An 18326-nucleotide genomic window follows, 5' to 3' on the forward strand; every position below is an offset into this window, starting at 1 on the left:
GACAAGATGGAGATGATTAACTATATTAAAAAGCATCATCTAATACAAAAATACCCACAATGAGGTATATATACATGTTGAGAATCAAGCTCAACATAGTGCAACGTGTGAACACACCTTTTGAGAATCTATGATTACTCAAAGGTCAAGAGTCACACCACTACTCTCTACACATTAACTATGTGTCATAGAATCATATTCTATGACACATAACTAATGAGTTACATATTCCCCATGACTACAAGTTTTCACATTCCCCAAGAGAGAGTAGTTGTTGTTATTAGTTAATGAAGAGAGAGGGTGACTATATATAAAGCACCTTTCTCCTACTTCATACTAAGTTGGTTGTGACTCCTTGTAATGCTACATTTTGTATTTCTTATTCTTCTTGTGAATATACACCTTTTTCTTGAGTATTCCTTTTTCCATTCTATCTATCTTGTGTTTTCTCTTCTCTCCTTTCTTTCCTCTCACACATACACATAACACACATCTCTTCCGCTGCACAAGAATCCTATTCAATTCTTTACAATACATCTCATGTACAAAGGTGCACATGTGTGAGTAGAATATAGGTACAAAGGTGTAAGACCTATATTAAATGAACATGGGAGTGGAGGATCTACAATGTATCCCACTCAAGTACAGAATCCTATTTAAGGCTTTACGGTCAACACACTAACTAGATTCTATCTATGTAACTACTAAGTTACGTGTGTGGACTAACTAACTAAATCTAGTTGAGCTTGATATCTGAACATGTACATATTTCATGTACATCCTTAGGGTGTTTCTTAATATTAACTTAGTATCTTTTCATGGAAAAAAGATACACAAAACACTTGTATTCCATCTTTAAATGTTATAGTGGTAGATACTCTTATATTTTAGGAAGTCTTTTGTCTTGTTGTTTTGCCATAAATTCAGGCCCCTTGGTTGGTTGATCAATAATCATTTTCAACATAAATGGATAACCTTTCCTATTTGAAGAACCTTTATTTTGTAACATAGGCATTATAATTGATGTATATACATTTGTGCCTTCCAAACTGGTTAACACCCTCTTGATGACCAAATAGATGGCATGCCCATGGGACAACCAATTATGTGAATGAACCCAAAGCAAGGCCGCTAGACGACATTAGGCAAGTGGGAGAGAGTTGAGTGTTGGCTAGGATGAAATAGTTGGGGTGTTGGTCTAGTTGATTGTTGAGGAGGAGTGTGGTGTTCTTGCAAGTGAGAGTACGATATGGTATTTGTGGCATTTGGCCCCAAAAATGAATATGGTAGACTCTGATTAGGGATGGACAATGAATAAAAGTCATACTTTGAATGTGAATGATCAACATGCATTTTGTAAAGATAAGGATATTGATGTGGTGCATACCACATTTAGATGATTCTACTTTTTATCTATCAAAAGAGATCATAAAAGCTATAAAATGAGAAGAAAACTCATTATTAGGTTCATATTTTTTAAATAACAGAACCTCGTGATTCTTTTCAAGAGAATTTGATAGGATAGTGAATCACGGGGGTGTGTGGGAGTCCAATGATGACCAAGATATCATTGCCCTCAATCATAACTCACCACACAAATTCAAGCCTGCCCCCCATTTCTATATTTAGATATTAGCAAAATGACAACTTGCTTGGGAAAATTTCAAATGACAACTTTCCCATCATCTATGTCTAGTCATCATTTGGAACTTCCACTAGAATTCCTTTTGAAGTCTTGTTTGCCTTACTTGAGCCTTAACAAAAGCCTATTTCTTCCAGGGGAATGACAAAGAGAAGAATAAGGAGGTATAAGTGAGCTAAAGTTTGAGGGAAGAAGAGATTGTCAAATTGGAATCATGGAGAACATCTCACAAAGCGCAAATTTTCATGCTAAATTGTTCGTGTGAACAAATTCACTTGTGGAAAGCCAACATGAGAGACCTCATCAAGTTCTCTTGTGCCTATGTTCAACATAAAAAATTATTTGGTCTAGGTTCAACACAAGAGAAGTCAAGATCTCTCATGAGTAGGTTTCATGTAGCTCCACACAAACAAACCCCTAATTTGTATTCATAGAGCTATTGTCAATGATTGTCATGAAAACCATCCCCCTTCACAAATATTGTTGTGTGCAATCCCCATGGCAACCATTCTATGCAAACTATCATCCCAATGACCACCATATGAAAAATAATCGGTATGTGCAACTTTTTTTTGTGGCCACCTTTGTGTGCACAATTACCATCGTGTGCAACCATTAATGAACTAGAGCTACCATTGTGCATCACCCCTATGTTAGGTGTCCTTTTCTACTTTAGAGAAGGAGGTCAACATTGGGTCTCCTCATACATTACCCTAGAGCTAATTTCACTACCTAAACCTAGTCTTGGCTTCTTCTTTTTTGACATCATGATAGTAATCATGATGCCAAGTGTAGGGTTCATAGTACCCCAACTTTTTTTCTTGTCTATTAAGGCACTCAAATGGAAACATATACATTGACACTTGTCACTACCCCCTCCCCCACTTCCCCTAACAATACTAAAAACTTAGATAAATATTTAGAAAAGGCACATAAATGCATATTCAACACAAACATACGCATGCATACAATAAAGTAAATAGTTACTCATACCTAACCAAAGGACCCCTTACTATACACAAATAGTTTCACATATATGATACACCCAAACACATGCCTACATGTGCACTCTCATAAACATATGCTCATATACTTCTATACCAACATAAACATCTAAATAATTTGTTTTAAGCATAACCTAAAGGACCGATTCTAAAGCTTACTTTAAAAGTTTAAGGGTAGAATAAGTAAGAAACTAGCTATCCTAGTACTTGGGATGAAACAATACCATATGCATGCATACAATAAAGTAAATAGTTACTCATACCTAACCAAAGGACCCCTTACTATACTACTATACACAAATAGTTTCACATATATGATACACCCAAACACATGCCCACATGGGCACTCTCATAAACATATGCTCATATACTTTTATACCAACAAAAACATCTAAATAATTTGTTTTAAGCATAACCTAAAGGACCGATTCTAAAGCTTACTTTAAAAGTTTAAGGGTAGAATAAGTAAGAAACTAGCTATCCCAATACTTGGGATGAAACAATAACATACGCATGCATACAATAAAAGTAAATAGTTACTCATACCTAACCAAAGGACCCCTTACTATACACAAATAGTTTCACATATATGATACACCCAAACACATGCCTACATGGGCACTCTCATAAACATATGCTCATATACTTTTATACCAACAAAAACATCTAAATAATTTGTTTTAAGCATAACCTAAAGGACCGATTCTAAAGCTTACTTTAAAAGTTTAAGGGTAGAATAAGTAAGAAACTAGCTATCCCAGTACTTGGGATGAAACAATAACATACGCATGCATACAATAAAAGTAAATAGTTACTCATACCTAACCAAAGGACCCCTTACTATACACAAATAGTTTCACATATATGATACACCCAAACACATGCCTACATGGGCACTCTCATAAACATATGCTCATATACTTTTATACCAACAAAAACATCTAAATAATTTGTTTTAAGCATAACCTAAAGGACCGATTCTAAAGCTTACTTTAAAAGTTTAAGGGTAGAATAAGTAAGAAACTAGCTATCCCAGTACTTGGGATGAAACAATAAGGACTTATGACACATGGGAACACGTGGTGGATTAGGAGCTTTAAGTGATAGGCTATATAAAGGTATTGGCTACCCATTCATTGTAACATTTTTGAGACATTATTGATACTCTATTATTGGGGCTAAAATCTCTTAATTAGATTAGTTATTTAACTACCAAGGAATACATTAGGTAATATTCATTGGTATGGAAAATCGACATTGTTTTATATTTGTTTCATGTCCTCTTTTGAGGGGTAGTCAGTGTAGCTAATTTCATCATTGGTATGATTTGTAACATTTGGTATTTGAGCCAATTACCAATGTTTTTTTTCTTTTACCTTGTGTTTTTCTAAAGTGATTAATGAGAATTTTGGCCAATCCAAGAACAAAGAAGGCGAATTTTCAATAATCTTCTTAATTTTTCTCTTTTAATATTAAAAATTTCACACTTTTGTAGTATAATGTGTGAAGTGTGAGCCTCCACATTTGTCTCATGTCTCCACACCCAAAAAGGCCTCAATTACAAAGGAATCTAGTGATGCATCATGAAGCAAGTGTCTTGCATCCCATCTACCAAACCATTTTTCCATATCTTGCATCCAACCAGAATACAAAATTTTGGATCTTTTTGCTTGTTTCCCATGCAAATCTAGGAAGTCAATGTGAGGGATTTTTTTGAGCCTTAAGAATGTATTCAACAACACTTTTCATGGCCATGATCTCAATGGGAAGCAAGCATGTCTCAAGGAGGAGGAGGGTGTAGGGCATTTGTTTCTTAACTTATAGAAACTTTGTAAGAAAATGTTTTTGGACATTTTCAAACTCTTTTCATATAGATTTAGGAATGCTATTGTCCCATACTTCCACCCCATAGAGAAGCACCAGTGTCACCAAAGTGTCGAAAATATATTTCTTTAAGACCCAACACTTAATATCTCCATGATTGCATGTGTTCTCAAATGCATAGTATGCTCGCTTACTCGCCTCTAAGCAGCGTGTAGCACATTCATGCCATCTATGATTTGAAAGAACTTCAAGGCCAAGATATTTGAAGCTTTCCACACATTCAAGTGGCTCATTATTGTACATAATGCATGGTTTACCACTTTTCTGGCTCTTCACAAGCATAATCTTTGCTTTAGAACTATTGACAGTTAATTTAGTATGCATGCAAAGTTTTTCCAATGCCTTCATAAGCTTTTATGCATCTCTTAAAGTATTTGCAAAAAGCATTACATCATCCACATATAGCAAAAACATAATGACAACATTCCCAATCACAACTTCTTCAACACATTCTTCCTTTACAAACTCTGCAACCATTTCTTCCAATTCATCAATGCATAGATCATAATAGTGTTGGTGAGAATGGGCATCATTGCTTAACACCAATAGTGCTATTGAAAAAATCTGAAAGGCTATCTCTCATACACACAACATATAACCTTCTCATATATTCAGGAAATTGCAGGCATATATTCACTTGGCACCTCGAGTTCTTCCATTCGCCTCCAAAGACGCCCACGTGGTACCATATCAAAAGCTTTCTTGAAGTCTACAAAACAATAATATAAACCTTTATATCTAACACGACTTTCCTCCATTAACACTCGAAGATTGACAAGGTGATCAATGGGGCTATGGTATTTTTGGAAGCCAAGCCGGTCTAGAAGTTTTCCTACCATTTTTTTGAGCCCATACGCTTATCGTTGATTCTATTATACAAACCAAGAGAAGCATTTGGTTTTGGTTGGATAGGTGTGTGTAAAGATAAAACACAGAAAGAAAATGATAGATAGAATGTTAAAGACAAAGAGATAACGAGAGAGACGAGGACATGGAGCTCAAGCTCTGCTCCCCCTCCCTCTCCCTCTCCCTCTGTTCTTCTTCATCGTCGGCATCCTCCTCCTCCTCATCTTCCTCGTACAGCTGTCGTCCATGGCTTATGCAGAGGAAACAGAAATCATCTCTGCTTTCCTTTCGAGCGTTCCCTTCTTTAAAGATTCCTTTGAAGATCGAGAGGTACGGACACAGGAAAGTCCTTGAGATCACGCGAATCTTCACCACAGAGACCTCTACTCCCGATACATCCCTCTCTTCTCCACCGACTATAAGAAAGCTCGTCCTTCTCCGCCATGGGAAAAGCTCTTGGTCTGATCCTTCCGTTAAAGGTCTGTTTTTTTTTACTGATCTTCTTTCTGTTTTCTAATTGTTTTAGGGTTTTTCATGTTTGTTGTTGCTCTCCCTTGCACACTGTTTCTGTAGCAACATGTGCCACGTTTGGGTATTTACAAGTATACACGTAAGATGAGAAATGTTACCACAAACACCACGTAGTTGTAAATGTTGTACTACATCGGGGTATTCTGGTAATTTTCGAACTCCTAAGGTGTTCTGGTGAATATCCAAAATGTTAGGGGTTTTTCTTGATGGATTTCATCTCTTTTTAGGGTATTTTTATTATCTTCTTCCCCTTTTACATTGTGTTGGGTTTGAATTCCTTCATCAACACTTAATTTTTTTGGTCATGATGAGAAAAACACATTTTCACTTAGAAATTACTTAAAAAATTACATTTCTCGGTGTGTTTATGAACAATAAATTATTTTCATGGTGTGTAAATCCAGATACCGAAATCTGTACGACCTCCTCATGAAGGCAAATGAATACAATATAAGTCTAATATGAAAAAGCTAAGATGCACAAATCTAATGTATAATAAGGCTTCTGTCTGTGGGATGGGTATAGAAGAAAAACACATGCATATTAAATGGTCGATTCCCTCAATTGTAAGTGTTGTGAGTCATCGTTGATATTTGTTATTCACAATTGTAATGATCTCTATGAAGAATCAATAGAGTAATATTTAGAAACACTTTCACGATATCCATTTAGTTATGAAGGATCTATTTTAACTAAACGCTACTTCTGATGGCAATGACTGACGAAACCAATGTCTTAGATGTCCATTCATAATGCTTAGACAACCCTCTAGAGTTAGGCAATATCCACATGTTTGGATGTGATTCATCACCAATGTCTGGGATGCATATGGTTGTCATAAAATAAAAGATAGCAAACAATTTTTTTTTGATTCTTCATAATTTATCTATTTGAAATGCAAAATGTGAGGCCCGCAAAAGAAATATCTCTGTTCAGTAAACTATCCAGAAGGTGTGAACCTTCTCACTACTTGCAAAACTAGAGCTTCATGATCTCAACGATATCTGATTACACATATTACAAATGAATCAAGGTTCTATAGTTGATCCTTGATGTTGGTGGTGCCAATATATACATGGATAAACTTTTTCCTGAAACATTCGAGTGTTTTCTTAGTTTAAAATGATCGAGAGACATAGAGGATGATGTTCCAACAGTGATGTAGAGTTCTGGCAGTAGCATATACCTAATTTGCACTGTTTGAGTGCTTTACATTTTTTTTATAATTCATAAGTAGCCATGTTGATTGTGAGCATGGTACAGAATACAAGTGACAAGCAAGAACCTAGTTCTATCTGGTGTACATATTGTTTGGAATGTTAGCTCTTTAACATTAATGGCACACTCATGATAGTGAATGTCAACAGAAAATTCTAGTGAGCGGCAAGGAGTGAGTTATATCATATGTGCTTCTTATGCTTTCGTTATATGGTTACTAAAAACTAGGAAGTTTCTGGAATTATGAGGTCCACTCTGTTTTCATTCTATGTCGGTGAGTAAGATGAATTTGTAACATATCGGTTATTTATCTCGCCTTTTTATTCTTAGAGAATTCACTGGCTGTTTATAGACATGCTGATAAGGTGATAAAATGCCAGACCATGATAGGCCATTGAATGAGCATGGACGCTCAGCGTCAGCAAGCCTTGCGAGCAAGTTAAACTTGGTGGGATGGCTTCCTGATCTCATTCTTTGCAGGTAGATCAAGAATCAGTTGGAATTTCAAGGTTTGATGTGAATTAAATTTAGGAAAAAAACGCAAAAATATCCCGTAGATCTGGAGATTCACCAGAATACCCTTTAGAGAGAGATACTCCTCAGTTTTCCTTATTTACCCAAATACCCCTAATTCTTTATTGTTTACTCATGGCCTTGGTCAACCCTCGAAAAGATATTATATGTGTTATTTGAGAAATTATGCTGTCAATTCATTCTGTTCCTCTCAATTATATGTTCTGTTAGAGAAATTATATGATTGATCCATTCCCTATTTTATCCTGACCAAGGATGTTTTTGGGAAACATAAAAAACTCGGCCATTTGGAGAAATAAAGGAACTCAGGGGAATTTGAAATTTCTGTGTAGAATAATTTGTTTACCCATGTGTAGTATCATACTTAATTTCTGAAAACTTGGGGATATTTTGGGAATCTGGGGATTTGGTAAATAACCAACAAGGTAGGAATAATTATTCTACAGAATTTTCTTTGAACTCATCTGTGTGAAACAGTGACTCTGCAAGAACACGAGAGACGCTCAAGATAATGCAGGAACAGATTCCCAAATTAGAAAGTGTTGAAGTACATTTTTTGGGAAGCTTTTATTCTGTATCTGCAATGGATGGTCAGACTGCGCAACATCTTAAAGAGACCATTTGCAAATATGCAGGAGACAATATTTCTACAGTAATGTAAGCATTTCGACTAACTCATTTTTCTCTTTTCTTTATGTATTGAGGCTGATGAATTTTTCTAAAGTCCAAGATGGTGGCACATATGTCTTTCCTCTAAAGCTTACAAACTATTGCAAGTTCTTCTCTTTACAATTATAAACTTGCAGCTGTGGCTTCTACAAGGTGTATGGGTCATAATCGTGGTTGGGAAGAGGCTGCAAGTATTTTCTCAGGATTAGCTGTAGAACTCAAGACTGCGAATGCTGCTTTACTCCAAACATCTGCCACCTCTTGGCAAGAGGTATTCTCCTTTGTGATTATTTCAGCTAATGTCTTGTCCAGAGATGGTTTGTTTTGGTGGGGTAATCTAGATTTAGATCTTTAATGGCATCATTTTGCTCAAATGCTCATGATTCATGATTGAAATGATGCAAATCAGCTGGGGCACCTGGTCTTTTCTATAGAGAGTGGATTATTTGTCTTTAACTCTCTGGTTGGTGGAAGATTAACTGTCATCTAGGAAATGGTACATGATGTATCAAAGGTAGTGGGCCAAATGTTCCATGATACCCAAAAAACAAACAAGAAAGTTTAGCTTTTATGTGCCCTTCAATTGAATAAACAGACCTCTAAACCAAATCTGGAAATCAGTTGTTATGACCTCATAACCTATGCAAAGGTAGTGGGCCAAATGTTCCAGCTCCCTCTTAATACCCAAAATTTCACAAAATTTCTTGAATTCGGCATTGATATACTCACCACCATTGTCTATACGCAAACATTTCAGTTTTCTGCCTGTTTGGGTGGTTACAAATGCATGAAAACGCTTAAATGTAGCAAAGGCTTCATCCTTAGATGTAAGCAATTGAACCCATATTTTTCTAGAGAAATCATCAACAAATGAAATAAAATACATAGCACCCCCCATAGATTTGGTGGGCATGCTACACACATAAGAATGAACAAGATCAATTACACAAGACTTACAAGACACACCAGAGTAAAAGGAACGCTTCACTTGCTTTCCATATTGGCATTCATTACAAAAGTCAAGCTTTGTACCTTTAGCATCAAGCTTCTTTAGATTACAAAGCCTAGTGAGACCCTTTTGGCTCATTTGGCCAAGTCTCTTATGCCACAACTCCATATGGGAGTGAACTTCAGCCAAAGCAATAAACTTGCTTGATATAGCATTTCCTTGTAAACAATAAAGAGTTCCCATCTTTGTTCCTTTCACAATCAGCCTTGAACCTTTTGTCATTTTCCATGATCCTCTCTCAAAGAGAATGCTATAACCATGCATATCCATGCATATCCATTTGACCCACAGAAAGCAAGCTCTTCTTGATCCCTAGTACATAACGTACATCATAGTATGAACTATATGTACCATACGTGCATTCACATTCGCGAATGTTTCAATCATTCGAGTATGGTAAACACCCTCAAAGAATGGTAAATACCATACTTTTGGATTAACTATTTATTATGAGGTAAATAAACCTAAAAAAATGAAAAAAACAAAAAAAACCTTAAAAAAACAAAAAAACAACACAAGAATGTTTGAATAACATTCACATTCGTTTTCCAACATAGGAAAAAGAATGTTATGCTAGACGAACATGAATTTTATGTACTATGATGTACATTATGCAAAACCAGCTCATTAGTGCCATTTGTAGAAAAAAGCACAGTGCCAATACCCTCAATAGAACATGCATGATTGTTTCCAAGGTATACATGGCCATGGCTGCCTGCTTTAAAAGTAGAAAAACACTCCTTGATAGGAGTCACATGAAATGAAGCACCAGAGTCAACTATCCATGTTTGGGCCAATGCATCATTGATGGTCAACAAAGCATCAATAAGATCATTCTTAGTGATGCACATGTCATGTGAATGAACATTTACAGAGGCATCATATGCATAAGTATCAACAGCTGAAAAACCAACACATAAAATGTCCTCATCATTCGACAGCTCCTCTATGACTACATTAGAGGCCAAATTGGCATTCTCTTTGTCCTTTTGGCTGTCCTGTGCATCAGTCTTGTCTTTTTTCCTATCTCCTAAATTCTTCTTTCTTTCAAGTTCTGCTTTGTAATAGCGGCAATTGGGTTTCTTGTGGCCTTTCCTGCCACACTGATAGCATGTTACATCATTGCTTTTACCTCTGCTGCTATTTCCCCCTTCCTTGCTTTTACTTTTGTTCTCGTGTACATAGTTACTTCTCTTATCTGCCCTACCTCTAACATGTTGGCTGAGCTAGCACCTTCTCCACTTGCTTTTCTCTTGATCTCTTCATTGAGTATGGAATCCCTAACACCATCAAAGGTCAAGTTGGGGTTATTAGACAACGAGACTACCAATGTCTCCCATGAGTCAGGTATACCAATGTCTCCCATGAGTCAGGTAGTGTCATAAGCAAGAAAATGGCTTTGAGCTTGTCATCAAAAGAAGCCATTCTTGAGTCTTGGAGCTGTGATAAGGTGCCTGTAAACAAAGACAAGTGTTCAACTGCACTCTTAGACTCATCCAGTTGCAAGCCAACAAGCTTTTGCATAAGATGTACTTGATTAACATGTGTAGTGTTTTCATATGTAGCCTTCAGTTTAGCCCATATTTTGGAAGCAGATACCAAGCCTTTGAGATCTACCAAAATCTCATCAGAAACAGCCATCTTAATATATGTAACAACCTTTTTATTTAAAATCTGCCATGCATCTTCTGACATGTTCTCTGTTTTTTCAGCCTCCAATGCATTGGCACATGTTAGGTGTAAAGGTTTGTAGTTCAAAGAATAGGTAATTATTCGTATATGTGGGCACATTGTTCACACACCTCCTTTTTATAGAGTTGACTAATATAATAACCATTTTCTTGAGTACCAATCAAGGTGGTTGGGTACACCAAAAAATCTGTGTCTCTACTCTCATCTCTACTACAGTCCTGTTTGTTGAACATTATCCCTCAATAGCTGCTCCCTCAAACATCCCTCTTTACCTTTAATTGGTATTAGAGCCAAATCTGTTTCCTCTGCTTTGCTGTTTTTTTAGATTCAGAATCAGCAGAAAACACTTCCATTTTTCTTTCAATTCTTACAGACCTTTTCCTATTGGTATTTTGCTCAGTTTTTGAAGAAATTTGTCATAAATTTTGGGGGCAATGGCCTCCACTTCAATTGAAGTGAAAAACCTCTTTGAAATCAAGAGATTTGATGGAAAAGGTTTCGAATTGAGGAAAGAGCATATGCTAGGCATCCTCTTTTTGAGAGATTGTGAAGATGTTCTTGTGGAAAAGAAACCAGAGAGCATGGAAAATGATGCATGGAACACTCTGAATAAGAAAGCCATTACATATATTAAAATGGCTGTTTCTGATGAGATTCTTGTAGATATAGAGGGCTTGATTATTGCCTGTAAGTCTGGGAGAAACTTAAGACAACTTACGAGAATACTACTCTCGTGAATCAGGTGCATTTGATGAGAAAACTTGTCAGTATGAGGCTTGATGAGTTGAAAGGTGCAACAAAGCATCTATCGTTATTCATAGGTACTCTCTCCCAACTACAAGATTCAGGATTACCAGTTTTTGACAACAAGCTCAAAGCTATCTTCTTACTTATGACTTTACCATTGGGAAACATTAGTTGTTTCATTGTCTAATAGCCCCAACTTGGCCTTCGATGGTGTGCGGGGCTCTATTCTCAATGAAGAGATCAGAAGAAAATCTAGCGGAGAAGGTAGTGGTTCAGCATACAATATTAGGGGGAGATATGATAACAGGAACCCAAATGTATGACAAAGAAATAGAATTAAGAGTAGAGGGAAAGGAAAGCAACAAGATATCACATGCTATCAGTGTGGCCGTAAAGGTCATAAGAAACTTGATTGTAGATATTTGAAGATGGAACTAGAAAGGAAGATGAATATAGGAAAGAAGAAAAACAAAGATGATAAGTTTAATACAACAGAGAAAGCTAATATGGCTTCAAAAGTTATCATTGAAGACCCATCTGGTGAAGATGGTGATGTACTTTGTATTATAGGTGATGCCTTCATAGCTCATGTTCAAGACATGCAAATCATCAAAACAAATGTTATTGATGCTTTATTGTCAATCAATGATAGATTGATACAAACATGGATAGTAGACTCTAGGGCTTCTTTTCATGTTACTCCCTGTTTGGAGTGCTCTACCACATTGGTAACAATAGTGCTTGCAATATTGATGGTATTGGCACCATACACTTGTCTTTGGATAATGGTCAAGAGCTCGTGCTCAAAGATGTTAGGTATGTACTTGGCATTATCTATAGGACAGATGGATTTGCACGGTTACACCACATTATTCAGTGGTGGATTGTGGACACTTAAGAAAGGATCTATGGTTATTGTGAAAGGTTGCAAAAAAGGGCACTCTACTGTTTGCACTGTAAAGCTTTACTTGGAAGGTTTCTTGCTATTGCTGAATTTGACTCTCATTTAGAGCTTTGGCATAAGAGATTAGGACATATGAGCCAAAAAGGCCTTGAAGTCCTTTCTGCTATAAAAAGACTTGACGTTAAAGGATCAAAACTGGTTGTAATGATTGTCTATTCGGCAAACAAGTGAGAAATTCTTATTATTCTAGTGTCTCTCGTAAACCAAATGTGCTAGATTTGGTGCATTCTGATGTATGTAGCATGCCTGTAAAATCTTTGGGCGGTGCTGCATATTTTATTTCCTTTATCGATGATTATTCTAGGTAGATTTGGGTGTACTTGATGAAAAAAAAAGGTGATGCATTTAAATCTTTTTGTGCATTTGTGACTACCCAAAAAGGGACAAAACTGAAATGTCTTAGAACAGATAATGGGGGTGAGTTTACATCTGCAGAATTTAAGTCCTTTTGTGACTTACATGGTATTAAAAGAGAGCTTACAGCTCCATATAACTTGATGTCAAATGGGGTGGTAGAAAGGTATAATAGGACATTATGTGAGCGACTACGATACATGTTGTCCACAACTAATCTCCCTCATGAATTTTGGGGAGAAGCATTAAAAACCGCGGTTCATATATGTAATCGTTCTCCCAACAAGTCCTTAAAGAATGGAATCCCTGAGGAGGTTTGGTTTGGCAAACCAGCCTCATATGACCATTCATGAATTTTCAGTTGTGATGCATTTGTACACATTAGAAGTGAGCTGAGAAACAAGCTTGATGCTAAGTCCACCATGGGCATTTTTATGGGCTATGGTGATGAAGGTGAAATGGGCTATAGGATTTGGTTACCTCAGTCCAGAAAAATGTATGCAGCCGGGATGTTTTTAATGAAGAAAAATTGCTGAAAAATGCTTGCTCCTCTATTGGGAACTCTAAGAGCGTTACATTTCAGCAATTGCAGCCATCCACAAAATCTGAAAATAAACCTCATGATGCTATACCAAAGGTTGAGCCAGAAGAAGTTGGACAGCAAAGAGATGCCCATGAAGGTGATATTGATGAAGAGATTAACGGTTCAGTTTGAGAGGGTCAAAACCAAACCGTTTAAGATTTTTGAAACCTGAACCGAACCGAACCACAAAACCGTTAAACGAACCATTAAAAACATTCAAACCATTAAGCCATTAAACCGGTAAAACCACGGTTTCGTGGTTTGGTTTCGGTTTTCAGTTTAGGTCAAAATTCAAATTTTAAATTTTAAAAAGTTTCCAAATAGTGACAATAAGGCATGAAACTGAAAAGATTATTTAAAAATAGTTTTTAAAATTTTTTTAGAATTTAAAAAAAATAAAATATAAAAAATCGTTCAACCGTTTAAACCATAGTTTCTAACTGTTGAATCTGAACCGAAACTGAAACGAACCATTAAAAAAAACCCGAACCTAGACCAAACCAAACCATACCGTTTTAACCGTTAAGCCGCGGTTTTGCGGTTCGGTTCAGTTCAACCGTTGCCGATTGTTAGAAGAGATCTACATGAAACATCTTGAGGGTTTTGTAGTCCCTAACAAGGAGCATTTGGTATGCAAACTAAAACGTAACTTGTATGGCCTAAAACAAGCACCACGACAGTGGTATAAGAAGTTTGATACTTTTATGCTTTCTCAAGGCTTTGATCGTAGCCATGCAGATCATTGTTTATACACGACAAAGGATATCGATGATAGTCCCATCATACTTGCTCTATATGTGGATGATATGTTGCTAGCTTGGAAAAGAAAGACTAGTCTTGATGCTCTAAAAGATCAACTGAAATCGGTCTTCTCTATGAAAGATTTGGGAAATGCAGAGCATATTTTGGGCATGAGAATCAGTAGAAATAGAAAGGAAAAATTGTTGTTTTTGTCACAAGAAAAGCACATTGAAAAAGTGCTTAACAGATTTAATATGGCAGAAGCAAAGTCCGTTGGAGTTCCTTTGCCTTCATATCTTAAACTTAACAAGGCTGATTGTTCAAAGGATGAGATGGAAGTCAATGCTATGAAGGGAATTCCTTATGCATCAACATGTGGTTCTCTAATGTATGTTATGGTAGCTACACGTCTAGATATTGCTTATGCAGTGGGAGTTGTTGATCGCTATATGCCTAATCCCGACAAAGCACATTGGGAGGCTGTCAAGTGTGTTTTCAGGTATCTTAAAGGTACACAGAGAAAATGTTTATGCTATGGGAAGGGTGCATTAAGTTTGCAGGGATATTGTGATGCAAACATGGCAGGTGACTTGGATACACACAAGTCTACTAGCTGGTATATATTTACAGTTGCTGATGGAGCAGTGTCTTCTGAAGCTGAATATATTTCAGCTACAGAAGCTTCAAAGGAAGCTATATGGATCAGCAGACATGCTAAAGTTCTTGGCATGTCTGTTAATACTCCTGTGTTAGGATGTGATAGCTAGAGTGCTATGTATCTGGCTAAGAATGCCATGTTTCATTTGTGCACCAAACACATTGATGTGCGACATCACTTTATCAGACAAGTTTTGGAGGATGGTCTAGTCACATTGATCAAGATCAAAACATAGGATAATCCGGCAGATATTCTCACAAAAAGTCTTGGCAAAGCTCTACATGAGCGTTGCATACAGTTAGTGGGAGTTACTTTTTTTAGGGTTAACTAATATAATAACCTTTTTTCTTGTGTACCAACAAGGCGGTTGGGTACACCAAAAAATCTGTGTGTCTCTACTCTCATCTCTAGTACAGTCCTGTTTGCTGATCATCATCCCTCAATAGCTGCTCCCTCAAACATCTCTCTTTACCTTTATCACAATCCTTCAGAAAAAGAATTCCTTGCATTGTCTCCTTCCACAAGTCAAAACCTGTTCCCTCAAATCGTTGAATCTCAAATAGATTCTTCACATCGACGAGGATGATGCCATGTTGCATAGTGAAGAGGTTAACCTGCTGGAATTTTAGGTCAAATGCACCAAAATTAGAGACTAACCTCGAGAAATAGTGCACCACAGCTCCATAAGGTCACAAAAGCAAATTTAGGCAAAAAAACTTATCTCTGAATTTTCTGTGCAGAGAATTTTGGAACCTTAATCTATGGTAAAAAAAAACTAATGTTGTTGTTTTTGACCTCAGAGAGCATACATAAAGCTAATACTCAGCTTTTTGATGTATATAGGAGCAAAAGCCCCAATTTTTAGGCTCTGTTTTGCAGAAATGTACGGATAAATTTGCTGAAAACAACTTGCTTTAATTTGTATATCAACTAAAAACAACCTGTTATAGACTATTGCGATGCCCAAGAAGTTCCTCGAAGCTTTGGGGCAAGGTTCTTTGCAATGAAACTGAAGATTATCGCAGTAGAATGCCTTACCTTTGCTGTACAGCAACCTGCGCAACAGTTGGAAACCCTAAATCTGCTCTGATACCAGTTGAAAGGGTCAGAAATTGTCAATAGGGCTGAGTAACACTCAGGGCTTTAGGTGTAGCAATAGATCAATGGCTGAAAAGATAGAAAGAGAGAGGCAGTTGGAGGAGCTCACCTTTCGAAGTGAGATCCAAAAGTTTTTAATTAATGTTTTATATGACCCATTTAGGGTTGGCCAAGTTCACACTGAACTTGGCTCAAAAATAACAAAAAAGTGATAAGTGACTTTTGGCCTTTATAAATAGGCCTAGATACATTTACACACTATAAGGGGTCATTTAGGGCCTTTACCCCAACACTTAAATGCAATATATGAAAAGACCTACGGAAATTACACAAAAGCTGCCAGAAAAAGTTGTCTTATGAATAACCGAATATGTTGTCCCCATTAGGGTAGCCAAATGGTCAGTTCTTGACTTCCTTGGTCTGAATCCCTGTTGTCCAACTACTACCACAGTTTTAGGCTCAGCCCATTTAATGATTATGGTCATTATGGTGATATATTATCATCCTCTATAGGACAGAAACATGAAAGTTCAGAAGATTCTACACAATACACAAACTGGCCCAAACCTTGGCACTGATCTCCCTTGAAAAATTCATAATTGAGGCACATTGAAGTGACCACAAAGTTCATGGACTGACCAACAAACCATATCTACCGTGGAGTAGGGTCATTGTCGATGCTTACATTCAACTATCATTCTGTCAAGCAATACAATGTGCTAGAACTCCTAGAAAAGCAAAACCAAGAGCAACTCTACTTTTCTAGCTGGAGGTCTCAAAAGTTATATTTCACATGCCTCTTAATTGTTAATGTGAATGCCCATGGTATAAGTGTCCACATTAAAAAGTTAATCACTCGGGCTGGTGGCCATCACGTAAAATGTTAACCATCAAATGGTGACACTTGTCATTACTTCCGACATTTGTCCAAAGTAGACATTGCATGTTTGAACTGGGAGGGAGTGAGAGAGGGAAAGTTATAGAGCGAGAGGGAGAGATCTACATTTGTTTTCTTATATAGGCATTTGAATCTGGAATTGGAGGTTGGAAGCTCTCAGGAATTGTAAAGCCAGATGGATTTGATGAACTATAAAAAGGTGAATAATGCATTAGCACCCATCAGCGTTTAGAGGTTCTCCCAACAATTCCATTATTACCATGAGATGTTTTCTATCACATGGAAAAAGGTGCTATGCGACATGCATATACTAACAACTGTGGAGCATCTTGTTCAGAAATATAGTGGTATATTGCAAATTGTTTTTATTGGTCTTGAAGCATCTGTTACATTTTAATTCAGAATGATTATATCTCATTTTTATAAGCATCAAGATAGACATAAATGAGGGAAATACCTAGGATTCTTTTCTACTCCCATTAGTGGATTTCCAATTCCATAATATCTATGCATATAGATTATGATGTGAACGCCGGTGTTTTTCTTCAATGAACTTATATTGTACAAATGCAATTTGTGATGTCATGGGGTGTCATAGGTGAACTCTTTAAGTGCATATAGCATATCAAAGCTAATTATAGTCACATGGGTGGCATCACAATGAGGTACATTGATTATGTCCGATTAATTTTGACTAATAATGTCATGTTTGCTCTATATGTACAAAAATAAAATGTAATTTAAGCAATAAATCCTCGTATGTTGCGAGGCTATGTTTCCTAATATGGCTAAATGAACATGTTAATTTGCTTGCAAAGATAAAAAACAATTTCTGCATAAACTATTGTATTCTCTTTAGTAATTCAATTAATATTGCAAGCATCAGTTAGTTGTTGCAATTATACGGTGGAGAGCACATGATTTTTCCTTAGTTATTTTAATTGCATGCGTTCCAATAAGGCAAAATTTGCTTAGGGATTTCGATAACAATTGGCAATGGGGTCTGGTTTGGTTCAGTTTGAGTGTCAAAATGAAACCGTTTAAAAAGTTTGAAACTTGAATCGAGCAAAACTGAATGATGAAACCATTGAAGCTGAATTTGCGTAAATCGAATCTTTATAAAAGAATACACACTATATGCCATTAAATTGTTAAAACCATTGTTTTGTGGTTCGGATTTGAATTTCAAGTTAGGCCAAAACTCAAGTTTCCAATTTTCAAATTCTTTTATTATTTCAAATTGTAATTTTTCAA

At 36.5% G+C, this 18326-nt stretch overlaps 1 protein-coding gene across 2 annotated transcripts; it reads left to right on the plus strand.

Moving 5' to 3' along the window:
• The first annotated feature begins 5502 nt into the window (after nt 1–5502).
• LOC147867457 (Phosphoglycerate mutase family protein) lies at nt 5503–17440 on the plus strand. 2 transcript variants are annotated; one of them, XM_087315242.1, is made up of 5 exons: nt 5503–5855; nt 7506–7605; nt 8137–8316; nt 8482–8599; nt 17196–17440. In XM_087315242.1, the coding sequence occupies exons 1-5, from the start codon at nt 5522–5524 to the stop codon at nt 17265–17267; spliced, it is 804 nt and encodes a 267-aa protein (XP_087171368.1). In that variant the 5' UTR covers nt 5503–5521; the 3' UTR covers nt 17268–17440. The 2 variants fall into 2 exon arrangements, with proteins under 2 accessions (XP_087171368.1, XP_087171370.1); XM_087315244.1 differs by having other exon boundaries at nt 5713–5855; nt 7478–7605.
• The last annotated feature ends 886 nt before the right edge of the window (nt 17441–18326 follow it).

Source organism: Azolla caroliniana, unplaced genomic scaffold (genome assembly GCF_043228905.1).
Source record: "Azolla caroliniana isolate FFs.n. ecotype wild unplaced genomic scaffold, voAzoCaro1.0.p SCAF_2, whole genome shotgun sequence".
Taxonomy (NCBI): Eukaryota; Viridiplantae; Streptophyta; class Polypodiopsida; order Salviniales; family Salviniaceae; genus Azolla; species Azolla caroliniana.